The 16,745-nt window shown below is 31.5% G+C and overlaps 1 protein-coding gene across 5 annotated transcripts in view; it reads right to left on the reverse strand.

Annotated features, from left to right (window-relative positions):
- LOC127698725 (WD repeat-containing protein 64-like) overlaps positions 1-16,745 on the reverse strand; it is a 52,861-nt gene that overhangs the window by 15,938 nt on the left and 20,178 nt on the right. For all 5 annotated transcript variants that reach the window (XM_052202349.1, XM_052202352.1, XM_052202351.1 and 2 more), the window contains exons 10-23: positions 13,249-13,382; positions 12,144-12,271; positions 11,280-11,364; positions 10,826-10,974; positions 9,359-9,482; positions 8,792-8,955; positions 6,620-6,814; positions 5,732-5,856; positions 5,356-5,493; positions 3,659-3,800; positions 2,631-2,742; positions 2,086-2,264; positions 1,651-1,756; positions 1,327-1,388 (exon numbers count right to left, since the gene is read on the reverse strand). In XM_052202349.1, coding sequence (XP_052058309.1) covers positions 1,327-1,388; positions 1,651-1,756; positions 2,086-2,264; positions 2,631-2,742; positions 3,659-3,800; positions 5,356-5,493; positions 5,732-5,856; positions 6,620-6,814; positions 8,792-8,955; positions 9,359-9,482; positions 10,826-10,974; positions 11,280-11,364; positions 12,144-12,271; positions 13,249-13,382 — 1,843 coding nt within the window. The remainder of the gene's footprint in view (positions 1-1,326; positions 1,389-1,650; positions 1,757-2,085; positions 2,265-2,630; positions 2,743-3,658; positions 3,801-5,355; positions 5,494-5,731; positions 5,857-6,619; positions 6,815-8,791; positions 8,956-9,358; positions 9,483-10,825; positions 10,975-11,279; positions 11,365-12,143; positions 12,272-13,248; positions 13,383-16,745) is intronic.

The raw sequence follows: 16,745 nt of genomic DNA on the forward strand, positions 1-16,745 counted from the left end.
TAGTTGTTCTTTCATATGAACTTCAAAGAAATGTTTTGAAATTATCAGAGTAATTCTTCACTAACAAAAATGAATGAAAAGAAATGTGGGTTCAGTGTTTTCCATTCGGCATTAAAGCTGGGTGTGCCGACCACCTTCTATTGAAAGCCGACCACCTTTCCATTTTAGGAGGTGGTCGTCTTTTTTTTCAAATTCCGGTTTTTTTTCGGTTCCGCACCGTAAAAATTTGAATACTAATCGCGCCTCGCTGATTTGTTTTCATTGACAAAAATGGCGGATCATCAAATTTCAATGTTTTCTATTATTATTCGGGGGAAGAGAAAGGCAGATGACGATGGTGATAAGGAAAACTTTAGGCAAAATAAGTCAACTAAAACGGATAGTTGTATTGAAATTGAAAAAATTGAAAAAAAAGTATCAAAACAACGGAAAAGGCACGCGAGCGATCGCGAAGGTAAACAGGTTGGGAGCAATCCCCTAATGTCATGAGGAATATTCCTTAAATGAGTGACAAGAGGTCGTCTTATTGTTGAAGAAAAGAAAAAAGAAAAACTAAGATTTTTTAACTTAAAAGGGGGAAAACTCGTTATAAAATCAAATCAAATAGTTTATTATTCCAATCAGGGTCCCACAGGGGGCATTTACAATTAACAATAATTTATGATAGTATAACTTTAAGCAACAAACATGAGACATTGTACGGTTATGTAATATTTGGAACAACTTTTCTAAAAGAGGGTCCCTTTTTTTTATTGATAAAGTAGATATAAGTCCAGGATTATTACAAAATTCTTGGACATGTTTTGACCATATAATACCAAATAGATGTATAGTTCTTTGGAAAAAGTTTCTGTAAATGAAATAAATATGTGCGCATTTGTATCTCTTGAAAAATATCCTTCATAAAAGGGACAGTCATTACATTGAGAGGTTTTTCCCAAGCTGAGAAATATGAACAGGACTTTAAATGGCTAGTCGTCACAGAAGAAGGATGTTACTGTTCTGTGTACTAAAAATACAGCACTAAAGCAAGGAATAGGAGAGAAACTTGGCAGGAGGAGGGAGTCCTGCAAAAGCCATCTGCTATTCAATTCCATTAAATGTGAATACAATACTAACCATTCTTTTTGTGACAACACCCACAGTAAAAAAAAAACCCGCTTGGAAAAGTATAAAAAAAATAATACGACCGGTTACAAGTGATTTTTTCAAAAGACCCACCTTACCTTAGTGAAAAATGGAGAACACTGGGGTTCTATGTCTATAAGACAGGAACCCAACATATGTAACAATATTATAAAACTGCAGCTGTTTATAAAAACTTACAGGATCATTTGACTGTGTGTCTCTCAAGAATTTTCCTATACTCCATAAAGTTAAATATCCCTCTGAAATACATAATTTAAATCAATAGCTATAATGTTAAAACCAAGTTCAAAGAAAATGACTTTGTAATTCAATTAGATTGTCTTTTTATATTATCTCAATAAAAAAAAAATAATTTTCCAAAATTTCCAGCTCTAAAATTTTGATTTTAATACATGTAAAAAAGCTGTACATGTCTCTCTTGTAATTTCCTCAAGACAGTTAAATTGTCTTTTATCTTTACATTCTATGAGACTAAAATTTCAGATAAGTGTTAATCCTTACTTGAATCACCAGATATGAGTATGTTACAGCGTTCATCATGACACAGGGCAGTAACAGGAGTTCCTTGTCGTCTTGTAACAGCAGACACTTCACGTAATACCTGACCCTGGAAAAGACAAAGAATTAAACATGAAAAAGCAGAAACTTTACAATATCTGACCCTACTGAAGGGGGAATGATGAATATATATCATATCAATATGCCTGGTAGGCCTAACAATGTTAATCTCATGACAGACAAAAAGAATATTCGCAATTCTTCACAACATGTAGGTTTTTTACTTTAACTTAATGATTATTTCCCTTTTCCTGTATTATAGTTAGAAAAGTCAAAATTTCAAACAAGTAAATGGTTTTTTAAGTTTAAATTATTTATCTGGCATCTGCCAACCTCCCCCCCCCCATTATGCCATAATATTTCTCAAAATAAACCAACCTCCATATTCCAGAATCTGATATAAGAATCTTGATGAGCTGTGACAATGATAGGATCATAAGTTTCTTCCACCCATTTTCTCTCTTCAGTCCATTCTTCCTCTTCCTCCTCCTCATCATCCTCATGTAAATTCAGTTCTATGTCTGGTTTCTCATGATCTTTCTTTTCTTCCTCTTCATCTGAAATGTAGTTTTTTTTTTCTGTACTGCATCTGTTCACATTTACATTTACATGCACCATAAACTAGGATTTTGCAAAATAAAAAGTAGGACTATATTTTTTATTTCAAGTTAAATCTAGATCTAAATTCATGATGCTTTTTATTTTTACTGTTTTCAGAACTCTGTAAATACTTATTTCCCACCTTTCATTAAAAGATTTCAGTTGAGCAAAGACAAAGTAAAATCTTAAAGTTTAAGTTCCATAATACTGTATTTTGACTTAAATAAAGATAGTGTGAAAATGTCTGCTCTGTTCACAACTTTGATAAAAATTCTAAGCTATTTGTATCAGTATTAAAAAAAAATTGGTGTTCTAAAATCTACCTTTGTCTTTTTCCTCTACTGGTCCTTCTTTCTCAGGGTCTTCACCTTCTATTCTGGCTGTTAACTGGTCTACAAAATCTTTCTGTTCTTTTTGTTCCTTTTCATCTGGCGGCTAAAAAAGAATTTGTGAAAACAAAATCAAAACAGGTATCCATAAATATATTTTAAATGAAATTTACAAGCTTTTCTTGGTTTTGAAAGAAACAACTTTAGCATATTGCTTCTGGTTTGTAAGCTATTTATAAGTAACAGGATTGAGGTTAACTTAATTATATATTAGATCGGTCTTAACACTGAACCTACTGAAACATAACTGCCAAAATGGAATGTGAATCTTTTAAGCTAATGTTCCGCCAGATATTTCTGTGTCTTATTTTAATAGAGATGTAGGTGGTGTGTTAGAATTACCAAATCTGATTTGGAACCTAAAACATATATTTTTTTCTGAAATTTGTATCATATCATTGTGCTTGCCAGTGATGATCCATTGGAAAGCTTTCAGTCCTTGTCTTGATTTAAATGTAAATCCTCTGCCATAACTTTATAAACTAACCTTAGTTGATCAATTGGAATGGGGAAGGCAAAACTGCCCTCAACCCTAATCTTGATCTAAATAAAAATGTTTCAGCCCTTTCACTATACACTTACCTTAGGTGATGCATTGCAATGGTGTGGGAAAAATTGCTCTAAATCCTAATCTTGATCCAAATATAAATTTTTCTGCCATATCATTTTGTACCAACCTTAGTTAATCCATTGGAATGGTGTAGGAAAAACTGCTCTAAATCCTAATCTTGATCCAAATATAAATTTTTCTGCCATATCATTTTGTATCAACCTTAGTTAATCCATTGCAATGGTGTAGAAAAAACTGCTCTAAATCCTAATCTTGATCCAAAAATAAATTTTTCTGCCATATCATTTTGTACCAACCTTAGTTAATCCATTGGAATGGTGTAGGAAAAACTGCTCTAAATCATAATCTTGATCCAAATATAAGTTTTTAGACCATATCGCTATATACTAACCTTAGGTGGTGCATTGGAATGGTGTGAGAGTCGTGATCCTACTCTAGAACCTAATCTTGATCCTATTCTGGAAGTTTTAGATTTGTGTGACATTTGAGAACCTGCTCCTTCTCGTTCTGTTTCATCATCAACTTTTGTCTTTCTATGACAATAAACAATAACAAATAAGATTAGTCTCTTCAATTTAAATCAAATGGTAATTTTTACACTTTTTTTCCCGTAAATCTGCTTGTACTCAACTTACTGAGCAAAGAATAATAAAAAAGTATAGTTTTTGTTAAAGGTAACTTATTCTTAGATAAAAATAGGAACAAAATAGAAATTTGTCAAGCATAAAGAATTTAAACAAAGTTCAATTGCTTGTGTCATAAAAAAAAGTATTTCATGGTAAAAAGTCATTGCATTTAATATAAAAGAAGTTTATTCTTGCTGGTTGGTGGGGATCACAAGATATTTGGTAAGCAGCAAACAGGGAAAAACTTGCTTTCATACTGGCTCCAGTTACTGTTTCAGAAAATGTATTGTTTAACATTAATGTAAAAGTAAAACAATGTTTAGATTAAAGCTTATCAGATAAAACAGGTAAATGAGGTTGTTTGAAATTAATGTTCACAGGAATTTCCTCAGCATGCATATGAGGTCATAAATATATTAACTGTTAAAATCCCAATACCATCAAAAAGTTATGTTCTGAAATAATTACAGAAATACATTAAATTCACACTGCACTGATATTAAAAAAACAACTGTATAACTGTACAGCAAAGGCCATTCCTTTGTTAACCTAGTTCTGAAAGTAGTCAGATCTATTTATCAAATGAATTATATTTTTTTTTCCAATTTAGACAAAAGAAATCCAACACAAATTTTATTTCTCAAGCTATTCCATATGCATTTGTTTTTCTTCAAAAGTTTCTAATTTTGAAAAAAGCTTCTTTAACAATCTATGATCGATATTTTGGGGGTTTCTTTTGTTGTTGGTTATATTATATATATTTTTTAGCTTGCTGTAGTCCCAATATTTCTTTCTTTCCCAATCAGAATTGACCAATTGCAAGAAAACAGGAAAACAAAAAAGTGATCTCTAATGTAAATCAAAATCATGTACATGCAGTATTATAAAATATAAAATGTGATAAAGTTCCAATAAATTACTCATTCACTTACTTCTTCTTGTACCTAGAACAAATAATTACAATACAGAGGAGAACAAATAATTACAATACAGAGAACAAATAATTACAAAACAATGGAGAACAAAGAGTTACAAAACAATGGAGAACAAAGAGTTACAAAACAATGGAGAACAAAGAGTTACAAATTAAGGGAGAACAAACAATTACAAAACAAGGGAGAACAAATAATTACAAAACAAGGGAGAATAAATAATTACAATACAGTGGAGAACAAATAATTACAAAACAAGGGAGAACAAATAATTACAAAACAATGGAGAACAAATAATTATAAAACACAAGAGAATAAATAATTACAAAACAAGGCAGAACAAATAATTACAAAACAAGGGAGAACAATAATTACAAAACAAAAAGTTTTCATTAAGGAATTGTGTTCTACTAATTGTTTTTTCAATATCTATAATATAGAAGAGAATTTTCCCTGAAATACTTGAATCATTAAAAAAATTAAATTGTACATTTTTACAAGGTATAGGGCATATAATCCTGTATACTCACTTTAAATATTCTGGACTAAGTTTCTTTTCTTGATGTATTAGAAATTTGATTTGATTAATTTTCTTTTCCCCTCCTTGTCTTGATCTGTGTCGACTCGTTGGTGGAGAAGAGGTTTCCTCTTGATCTTGTATTTCATGTCTGAAATATCACAACAATGAATGTACATACAGAAAATACCAAGCATAAAATTTTGCATTGATCTTATGTAGTCTCTAATGAAACAATTAACACTGTAAACTGGCCAGTCTTGAGTATTTTTTAAAACTCTTTCTTGTGTCTGCTTTATTGGCAAAAGAAAATAGGATGTGTAAACTACAACTAATTTAATGTAAAATTTCAAAAGTTGTTTCTCCTCTGCGATAAGTATCTTACTTACATTTTATCAACACTAGATTTCTCTATGTCCCATGTAATCAGTTTACCATTGCTACAACCAGTATACAGAGTATTTTGTGAAAACGTCTCTATTGTTGACATCTCATTTGTTGTTAATAAATAATCCTGAAAAAAATAATGCAGTTCAAAACAATTTTTTATAGTTTGCAAATAATTTTACACTACTTCATTTTTGTAGAAACCAATTTATTGGATTGAGGAAAAATTGTTTTTGTGACTAATTGATTTAGTGGTTTTGCCAAAGTCTGCATATAAGCCTATACAAAATTGTACTTTGTTGAATATTTAAATTTGTGGTTTACCTTTACCCACGAAATCCATGACAAAATCTGGTACCCCAAGAAAAATAATGAATCCACATTATATTACATGTGACAATGAATGGTTCTTTTGATAACTTTAACCTTTTGAAATGGTAATTACTCAAATGTATTTACCAAGCTTTCATCCACAGAAAAATTTCTAATCCACATAGCGATAATGGACATGTTTGTGATTTTCTCACTTTGTTGATGTGCTCATTAAAAGAAGATCCAAGTTTGACATACTGTAAGTTTAGAAATTATTGCGAGGTTTTTATTAATGAGAATTTTGTGACTTGGTGATTATCGCAATAATAAAAACTTGCATTCTGATATCTGATACATATATTTGTATGCATATTTTCCTGAAATCACAATGATTAATATTGCATTTTTGTTCATTTTTTAAAAATCGCAATAATAAATGCATGCAATAATTTCTGATTTTACAGTACCCATGACATGTATATGCGTTATTTTTTTATTTGCAAAAGTCTTGTAAATAAAGAGCTTGTGAACAATAACTGGTTTACTGTATTTCATCGAATAATGACTTCCTTACTCACCTTTTTAAATATATTATTAGACATAATAGAATTTTTCTTGGAAGATTTAGATACATTTGAATTCTGTCCTATATCCGGCAGTGGATCTGCTGTGAAGGGATCACTCAATGAAGCACTAACGTCAATATCTTTGGTAAAGAAATACACATCACTAAATTCTCGTACAACTGGTAAATCATAACTCTCATTATTATCCTGCAAAAGATATTTAGGGCAATAAGAGCAAAATGCTCAAAATTATATGTTTTATCCCTTAACTGATCAGATTTTTTTTTTTTTTTTTAAGATAGACATGTAATAGATTTATATAGATTAGACCGTTGGTTTTCCCGTTTGAATGGTTTTACACTAGTAATTTTTTGGGGCCCTTTATAGCTTACTGTTCAGTGTGAGCCAAGGCTCCGTGTTGAAGACCGTACTGTGACCTATAATGGTTTACTTTTATAAATTTTTACTTGGATGGAGAGTTGTCTCATTGGCACTCATACCACATCTTCTTATATCTATGTAAAAATATTTAAACTGAGAGAATCAATTTTCATGGATACATAATCTTGTGATTCTCCATACAAGCCGTTATGAAAGGAGTAGGCCCGGTAAGACCCCTTTTTGGGCCAAAATATAGCATTTTTACCAATTTGTTGAAATGTAAGCCTCTTTAATGACCAAATCAGTTCAAATCTTTTACATAAACTAATTGAATCAACTGAAGTAGACACTTAAGTGTTTAAAAAATGTCAAAAATCTTTCATCAGATGAACTTTGAATTTTAGGCCAAAACAAGCCATTACCGGACTTTCTCCTTTGTTGTATCTTATTTAACACAAAAATGTATGATTTAACCATAACCATGAAATTCATTTGTTATATTAATCTGTTTGGCAATTCCTTAATTGACCAAATAATTTGAATTCCATTTGCATGCTTTGTTTCCCTTTAAAAGGAGGGACATAAAATTTTTATTGACCACAAAGTGCCAACAGAAAGAGCAAATTTATCTGACTTGTCGAATGTGTGTAATCTTTAAGATTTTCTAATCTTTTAATTACATTGAATTGTTTGTTGAGCTATAAACTTTTGATACCAATAGTCATTCTATATTAAAAAAAATTATTAAAATGTCTAAATCTCACTTTCAACTAATCATATTTTGCAAGGGGCATTGGCTCATTTTATCAGGTTTAGAACCAATCTACAATTGGCAAAGGGCAACAATCTGTATTAAAAGTGTGTGATACTAGATTAAAATCTGTAATTGGTAAATAGACAGTTACGAATCAAAAGTATCTTCTTAAATCAAAGCTAATTGAGCTTCATTATTTCCATTCAGCAAATTTATAATCTCAATTTGAAAATTATGCAGAACAAAAACATGTTAACATCAACATTGGCTTCAACTTTTAATTAATCATGTTGTGCCAAAAGTCATTATGTTGACCTCTAGAAGTCTTTTGTTTTTCTGTGTAGTTGGGATGCTGTTTCAGTGCCATATACTCTACATCTTCTTTTACATATACTGAGTACTAGATGTCTTGTACTGTGCATAGCCACAAAAGTTGACTTTAAGGTGGTACCAAACACCTTGACTAAAATTAATTTGGCTCTTTTAATTTTCATGAAATTTTGACAAAATCTTTACTTTGACCCTTTGATAAAAATATAAAAATTTCAAAAAACTTGAACCACACACTTTATCGGAAAAATTTCATTGGATTATAGCAGTTTGACACACACTGATTTTGATCATTGAAAAGTTTAATATTTCCTTAACAATACAAGGTGATTAAAATGTACGGCTGATTTTTACAGAGTTATCTCCCTGTAGTGTTATGTACCACCTTAAATGAATTTGCCTATATTTTTTAGGTCCCAGTCATAAAGCCCCTCCCTTTTTCAGGTCTTGTTCATCCTTCAGTTTAAATTTTTGGGGTTTTGAGTATTCCTGATGAAGGTTGCTCTAGAAAAGTGCTTAGGAGGCACACAATTATATAAAGTTTTCTTTTCATCTATCATTTTATTTTTTAACAACTGACTTCACATTAAAATCAGATAAATGTTTAAAAATAAATAATTGCTAATCAAATATTATCAGCATTTTTATTTTCTATTATTAAGTGACCACCAATTTATTGATTATTTGATTTTGATATGGTTGGAATTAGTTTCACTTACCAAAATCATTCTAATTTTATTATTCCAGCCTGCAGTAAGGATGACTCTATCCTTGTCTAGATTCCAGTATTTCATGCCTACAATACTGAGATCTTCATCAGACTGTCTACCAGACTTATGTTTCAGTTCCTGTCCAGAACCAAAATCCCACACTTTGATGGAGCCTTGAAAATGAAAAAAATAATATTGACTTTTAATTTTTCAAGAGTAGCTTTTATGTAGACATAAACATTAAACTTTTATGCAGCTCTAATCTAAGGAACCTAATAGATGCAAAGAAATTTAACTTTCCATATTTTCTACGTTTGTATTTTTTAAATTCTGTTTAACACAATTAAATTATCTTTATTGCACAATCAGCTGTATAACAATATACTTATATAATGTTTAAAAAGTATGCTTTACCTAGAACTAGCTTTTGTATTGACAATATTGTTGACTAAAAAATATGCACCCCCTTTTTTCAAGAAATTATTTCCCTTGGGTGCTTTTTCAAAATAATATAGTAATGTTACTTTGGAATGTAATTAGTGATCTTTCATTTACTTAATCCTAGGTAATACTGACCATCAAACCCTCCTGTGGCCAGTCTGTACCCTGATGAGTCTAAACAACATGCTGTCACTTCCACATTAGGACCATGTGCATCTGTTATTGTATAGACACGTTTTCCTGACTCATATTCCCATACCTACAATAATACAAACAAATCGTACTTTAAGAAACTGTAACAGATGCATCTGAATCATGACACATTTGAATGGAGTCTAACATACATTTACAACCAAATTCTGTAGTTATAATGAAATTTATATTGCCATGTCTATCATTTGTAGGTGAAACAAACATTTATAACAAAATCTGTACATTTGTGACAATTAAGCCAAGAATCCTGATGATAAGCATTTGACAGATTCATTTATCATCCATAAATTTTATATTATACTAGAACACACCCGCGAAATCGCGGGTATTAAGAGTATAGTTGAAAGTATATAAACTGTTAATTGATGAATTTTTGTAAAAGGTTTTATGACTGGAGAATTTCAGGAAAGGTATCAAAAGTCATAGGTACTTGGGGACAGGACAATTGTTTTAGCCCTCTCCTTTTTTTCCAAAGTCCGTTAATTTTTGTTTTCTGTTAATTTCAATTATTTTCGCGTTTTCTGTATACTATGAACATACATATATACTATAAATAAAGTGTATTTGCTATTTACTATCAATTCCAAGTTTACTTTCCACGGCGGTAACTGATATATATTATATATAGAGACTCTCTATATAATGGTAACAGGAGGGCCGGGTGGCTATGCGTCACCGTCCCCTCATGTTGATTGAACGCGTCCGTCTCATCCAGACAAAGGTTCGTTCCACTGAGACTGAAACGTCTACAAAATCATCACAACATAATTTCATATAAATACTCAGTTCATTATTCCGCTCTTCCAGGGTGATAGTGTTTATTTTGCGTCATCCAATATTCTTGCCTAGGGAGATTATTTCAGCATCTCTGTTACATAATATATCAGTGACCGCCGTGGATAGTAGATTTGGAATTGATAGTAAATAGCAAATACACTTTATTTATAGCATATGTATGATCATGGTGTACAGATAAACGCAAAAATAATTGTCCCCATGTACTTTAATATGAAAATTACGTTTAATTTTAAACAGTCCTAAACGGAAGTCTTGTCTATGACTTAAAAGTGCGTTCGATGACGGAAACAATATCAGGACGCCTTTATTTTCGTTTTTCTCCCAAAATAACCCAAACTGAATAATCATAAGAATGGATGACAAATGCGGTTATGCATGGTACCTATAGGACATAAGGGCATGATGATTAATTTATTGTGGAAGGAAGAGAAGCGACACACAAAATGAGGTCTTCTCATTTAATAGTATAGATAAGGAATGTACACTGAGGACAGATTCTCTGTTCATTGTAAAAATTGGCCCTAGATCCTTTGCAGTATTTCAATGACTAGTTTTTTTCACATAGTTATGCAAGTTTATTTCTATACATACCTTTATAACAGATTCTGTGCATATTGTGACTATTTGGCCAAGTTCTCTGTTATATAGTATTGAACTAACTGGTCTATCGTGTGTATGGGGTACTTGCATAGTGTCCTGGACAGCTCTAGTTAATGGCCAGGAATCTATTACACTAGAACCTATGGATGAAAAATGGGAAATTTTTAAAACTGTTTTTCCAGTGACTATATACAGGAATATTAGAACAAAGTGACAAAACAAAATATTAAAAAATGAAGAAATAAATCTTGAAAACATACTTTATTGATAACTCTTTTTTTTAACAAAGGTAGATACAAATGTAACTATATGTAATGTCTGTTATTCTTTTACCCTTTTCTAATTTTCAATAAAACTAATAATTATTTAGATTTAAATTTTCTGTATGTTTCTCATCAATTTCAGAAATACAATTACCTTACACAGAGTAAGGCATCTAACTTACCTGTTAATAATCTTTCATGTTTGTTATCAAATATCATTGAGTATATTCTTTTTTCACCTGGTCTCTCTTCGTTGTCTGTAAACACCTATTTTGATAAAAAAAAAAGAATTTTAAAATATGTACCAAATATAATATAAAATACTTGAATAAATAATATCATATCTAGAGACTATATCAATAGTAATTCAGGGAGTAAGGTTCTACTCCCCATATTGTTTGGCTAGAACAGCAAGGTAATTTTGACTCTTTTCTTTATGATGAAAAGTTTGAGGCAACTATATAAACCCAAATATTGCAAATAGACACCATAATGAAAATGATATTTTTTTGCTTGGATTGAGGCCTCATTTTCCAATCACTGTGGTAGTATATTTTTTTAAACTTAACACTTCAAGGTCTTGTGTATTTGAAAAAGTGTACATTAAATATTTATCACCAATAGGATATTGTTATAAATCAGGTTAATCTCTCTGTTTTAACATTTACATAATTCTCAAACGCCAGGATTTTTTTCATTATGACCTTCACCCAAATTGTTGTTTCAAAATTGACTTCATAAGAGTAAACAGACTGGTAGTTGATAGTCTAGCAAATAATTCAACACAAATGCCAGGTGATGGTGAAATCTGAAGTTTCAAGCTATTTAATTTACAAATACTTGTATCCTTTACTGTGAGATCACCCCAGTTTTGGTGGGATTTGTGTTGCTCAGTCTTTAGTTTTCTATGTTGTGTTTTGTGTACTATTGTTTGTCTGTTGGTATTTTTCTTCTTTAGCCATGGTGTTGTCAATTTATATTCAAATTGTGAGTTTGAATATCCCTTTGGTATTTTTCGCCTCTCGTTTACAAATGATGGTTATTACCTGCAGGCAAGTTAATGTATGTATATCCCACACTCTGAATACTCTGGCTGTGGACAGACTAATCAAATGCTGGTCTTTCTCATTACAGGCTATGTCTACTATTGTAAATAAATGTCCCAACAATTTCCCTGTAATAAAAATGTTTCAATTTTAAATACATGATACATGTATAACCAAATCTATACAGAGCTCATTATTCTAAAAGAAAATGGCTAACATAGAAAAAATGCTGAATTTATAGAAAGTTTTTTTTTTCTTTTTAAATTGTTTTTCTATAATGTTAAAGTAAGTCATTGCCACCTAGAGACTGATTTGTTCTTTGACATCTTACATTTGTTGTAAGACGCTGGAATGTTTACAACAAAAAATAGATCAGACATGCAATTTCCATACATCATTTTCAGCTAAATAGCTTTGTTTCTGCAAATATAATCATGTATAGCTTCCCACAATACTTTTGTTTTCTGACAGCTTGTAACTCAAAATTCTATTTTTTTTTAAGACTTTAGGGCATTAACAAACAGTTTTTTGTTTGCCTATTTGGATTTAGCTCTTTTAGAATTATCAGATGCCAAGCAATAAGAATTTTGTTGAAAACATTCAGTTACTTAACATTGACCTTCATTTCTCCACAAGTATAGACATGTTTTATTCATATCATCATTATTATCTTGTGAATACATTTGGATATCCACTGACTGATGTATCATCACCAGCAAGGAATGATTATCTATTGACCTTAAAAGAATATATGTGAACACTAACCAGTTATCTAAGCCTTATTTCTAGTGGCACTCTTAACATATTAGCTTCAGAATACACATGGTTGCCGATATAATTGGTGGCCATGATCACCTATTTGTCTAGAAATCTTATGTGGATGCTTACAGTTTATTACACCCAGATTACCAGTACCTCAAGAAAAATACTTGTGATTATTACATCCATAAATATTACCAGTGCAGATTCAGTGGGGTATGCACCCCCTTGCTGCAATCGTAAAAAATATCATTTGATGGCTAAAATCATCCATATTTTTTTCTCTCTATTTTCACTATTACAGATAATTACAGATAATTACACCCCTCTTTCCTCCCCTAATTACCTGTTGGTCTTGAAAATATATGTGGGTGCCATACTCTGATTACTTTGTCTACACCGCCTGTGGCAATAATATTGGCTTTGGTACAATATTCAAAACAATTTACACCTTTAGGAATGGCTACATCTCTCACCTCACTGCAAAAAGTAGTGCAAAATATTGTGCAACCATGCCAAAAATGTGATTCACAAAAAATACTGTAACATGCATGTGATGTCAGTAAAATCATAAGTGTTCATAACATGTATTTATTACTTATTTCATCTTTATTTTATTTTTCCATCAACTTTTTCAATATCTTAAAAACCATATATATATACCAGCACCAGACATATAGATGCATAAAGTGTTATTCAAAATTGACAACATCAAAAATAATAAAAAATGTGTTTAAAAGTGGAAAAGATAGATGTATAATTCCATATTTATGGTATTCTGGTATTGTTTGGATGCAGTCACTAACAACTTATCATAGAATAACTAATCGATGAATTCAAATATGGAAAAATATTCAACGAGTGACCAAACAACACATTAATTCACGAATGCGCGTAGCACATGAGTTAACTATTAGTGTTGTTCGGTCATGAGTTGAATATTTTTCAATATTTGAATTCTTTGATTAGTTATTCTTTTTATTACATTGACAATGGGCTTTTTAATGGAATTAAAGTAGAAAATGTAAGGAACTATATCTTTTTCTACACATTCACAATTTGCTTTGATGCGACGTGATCGACACCTATTGTTGTATGACGTCAGAGGAGTGAAATATGAAATTATCTGTTTTTATTTCAATGGGAAATCACGGTAATTCATTGCAACCAATGTAATATGAGGCAGGCATTACCTGTGAAAGGGGACGAAGTCTATATAAATTATTTTTTTTTAATTCAAACATATTTTAAGTTCTAAATCTGTTAAAAAAAGAAACGGAAATACCGTAACGTTTCCGATTTTGGTTCTGTTGTTACGGATTTTAGTTGTGACGTTATTTTAGTTATGACGTCATATTCAATGTTAACAAAGAAACGCTATCATCAGGTAACGTTTTTTTCATATCAAAGAATAATTAGAAATGAAATTGTTATTGTGTTCCTTCATTATATTTTACTGGACTGATAAATATATATTTCACTCAAAGTCTCATGACAAACGAGACCGGAAGAAGGAAGTAGATTTCTGAGCAAATGCGGGAATTAAAACAAGAGGCTCTCAAGAGCCTGAATTGCTCACCTGTATTTCAGAGGAGAAGATTTTTAAATGTTAGCAAACTTGATGAACAAACTGTGTAAAATTGTCTTTAAAGGGCAATAACTCATTAAGGGGTCAATTGACAATTTTGGTCAGATTAACTTTTTTGTAGATCTTACTTTGCTGAACATTATTGCAGCTTACAGTTTATATCTATCTATAATAATATTCAAGATAATAACAAATAAAATGCTCCGCAGGGCACAGCATGATATGACCGCAGAGGTCGAACCCTGAACAGTTGGGGCAAGTATGGACACAACATTCAAGCTTGATACAGCTTTGCATTTGGATTGTGATTAAATATTTGACACAGCATAGGTTTCTGACACAGAATGAATGTGGTCTAAGAACTTAAAAATTTTAAATTGGACATTCACCTATTATGGTCCAATATCCAAAATCTAAATACATGGTTAGATTCAGCATATCAAAGAACCCCAAGAATTCAATTTTTGATGAAATCAAACAAAGTTTAATTTTGGACCCTTTTGACCTCAATGTGGACAAAGTTGATAACAGGGCCCAAAAATCAAAAATCTGAATACATGGTTAGATTCAGCATATCAAAGAACCCCATATATTCAATTTTTGATGAAATCAAACAAAGTTTAATTTTGGACCCCGATTTTGACCCACTTGAAAACTGGGCCCATAATCAAAAATCTAAATACATGTTTAGATTCAGCATATCAAAGAACCCTAAGAATTCAATTTTTGTCAAAATCAAACTAAGTTTAATTTTTGACCCTTTGGACCTTAATGTAGACCAATTTGAAAACGGAACCAAAAATTTAGAATCTAAATACACGGTTAGATTCGGCATATCAAAGATGTTACCCCAATAATTCAATTTTTGATGAAATCAAACAAAGTTTAATTTTGGACCCTTTGGACCTCAGTGTGGACCAATTTAAAAACGGGGCCCAAAATCCAAAAACTAAATACACGGTTAGATTCAGCATATTAAAGAACCCCAAGAATTCAAGAATAAAACCCCATTGAAATTGGTCAAGAAATAAGCAATTTATACGAAGTATCTTCTTTTGCACAATACTGTGCAATTAAATATTTCTTGCTATTGCGCAATACTGTACAATTGACAATTTCTTGCTATTGCGCAATATTGTGCTATTGGATATTTCTTGCTATTGCGCAATACTGTGCAATTGAAGATTTCTTGCTATTGCGCAATACTGTGCAATTGAAGATTTCTTGCTATTGTGCAATACTGTGCAATTGAAAATTTCTTGCTATTGCACAATACTTATTTTATAATAATTTACACATCCTGTTTGGTGTGTATCTCCTACCATATCATTATTATTTGCTTTTAAATATAAATCAGAAATAACCAACTTAAAATGGAAAATTTTAAAAGAAAAAAAAAGAAATCCCCCCCCCCCAAATTTTTTGAACCCCCTTATGATTCATCACCTCCAAACACAATCCCAGCCTTCCCTTTGTGGTATGGTACCTTGCAGTACAATTTCAGAGAGATCCATACACTTGAACACAAGTTATTGTCTGGTAACTAGAAAAATGCTTATTTTTGGCCCCAAATTCCTAAACGTTTAGGGCAATTACCCCCAAACTCAAACCCAGCTTTCCCTTTGTGGTATGGTACCGTGCAGTACAATTTCAGAGAGATCCATACACTTGAACACAAGTTATTGTCTGGAAACTAGAAAAATGCTTATTTTTGGCCCCTTTTTGGCCCCAAATTCCTAAACGTTTAAGGCAATTGCCCCCAAACTCAAACCCAGCTTTCCCTTTGTGATATGGAACCTTGTAGTACAATTTCAGAAAGATCCATACACTAACACACAAGTTAATGTCCTGAAACTAGAAACATGCTTGTTTTTTGCCCCTTTTTGGCCCCTTATTCCTAAAATATTGAGGCAATTACCCCCATCATCAATCCCAGCTTTCCCTTTGTGGTATGGTACCGTGCAGTACAATTTCAGAGAGATCCATACACTTGAACACAAGTTATTGTCTGGAAACTAGAAAAATGCTTATTTTTGGCCCCTTTTTGGCCCCAAATTCCTAAACGTTTAAGGCAATTGCCCCCAAACTCAAACCCAGCTTTCCCTTTGTGATATGGAACCTTGTAGTACAATTTCAGAAAGATCCATACACTAACACACAAGTTAATGTCCTGAAACTAGAAACATGCTTGTTTTTTGCCCCTTTTTGGCCCCTTATTCCTAAAATATTGAGGCAATTACCCCCATCATCAATCC

This window comes from Mytilus californianus, unplaced genomic scaffold (genome assembly GCF_021869535.1).
Source record: "Mytilus californianus isolate M0D057914Y unplaced genomic scaffold, xbMytCali1.0.p SCAF_4, whole genome shotgun sequence".
In the NCBI taxonomy this organism is placed as follows: Eukaryota; Metazoa; Mollusca; class Bivalvia; order Mytilida; family Mytilidae; genus Mytilus; species Mytilus californianus.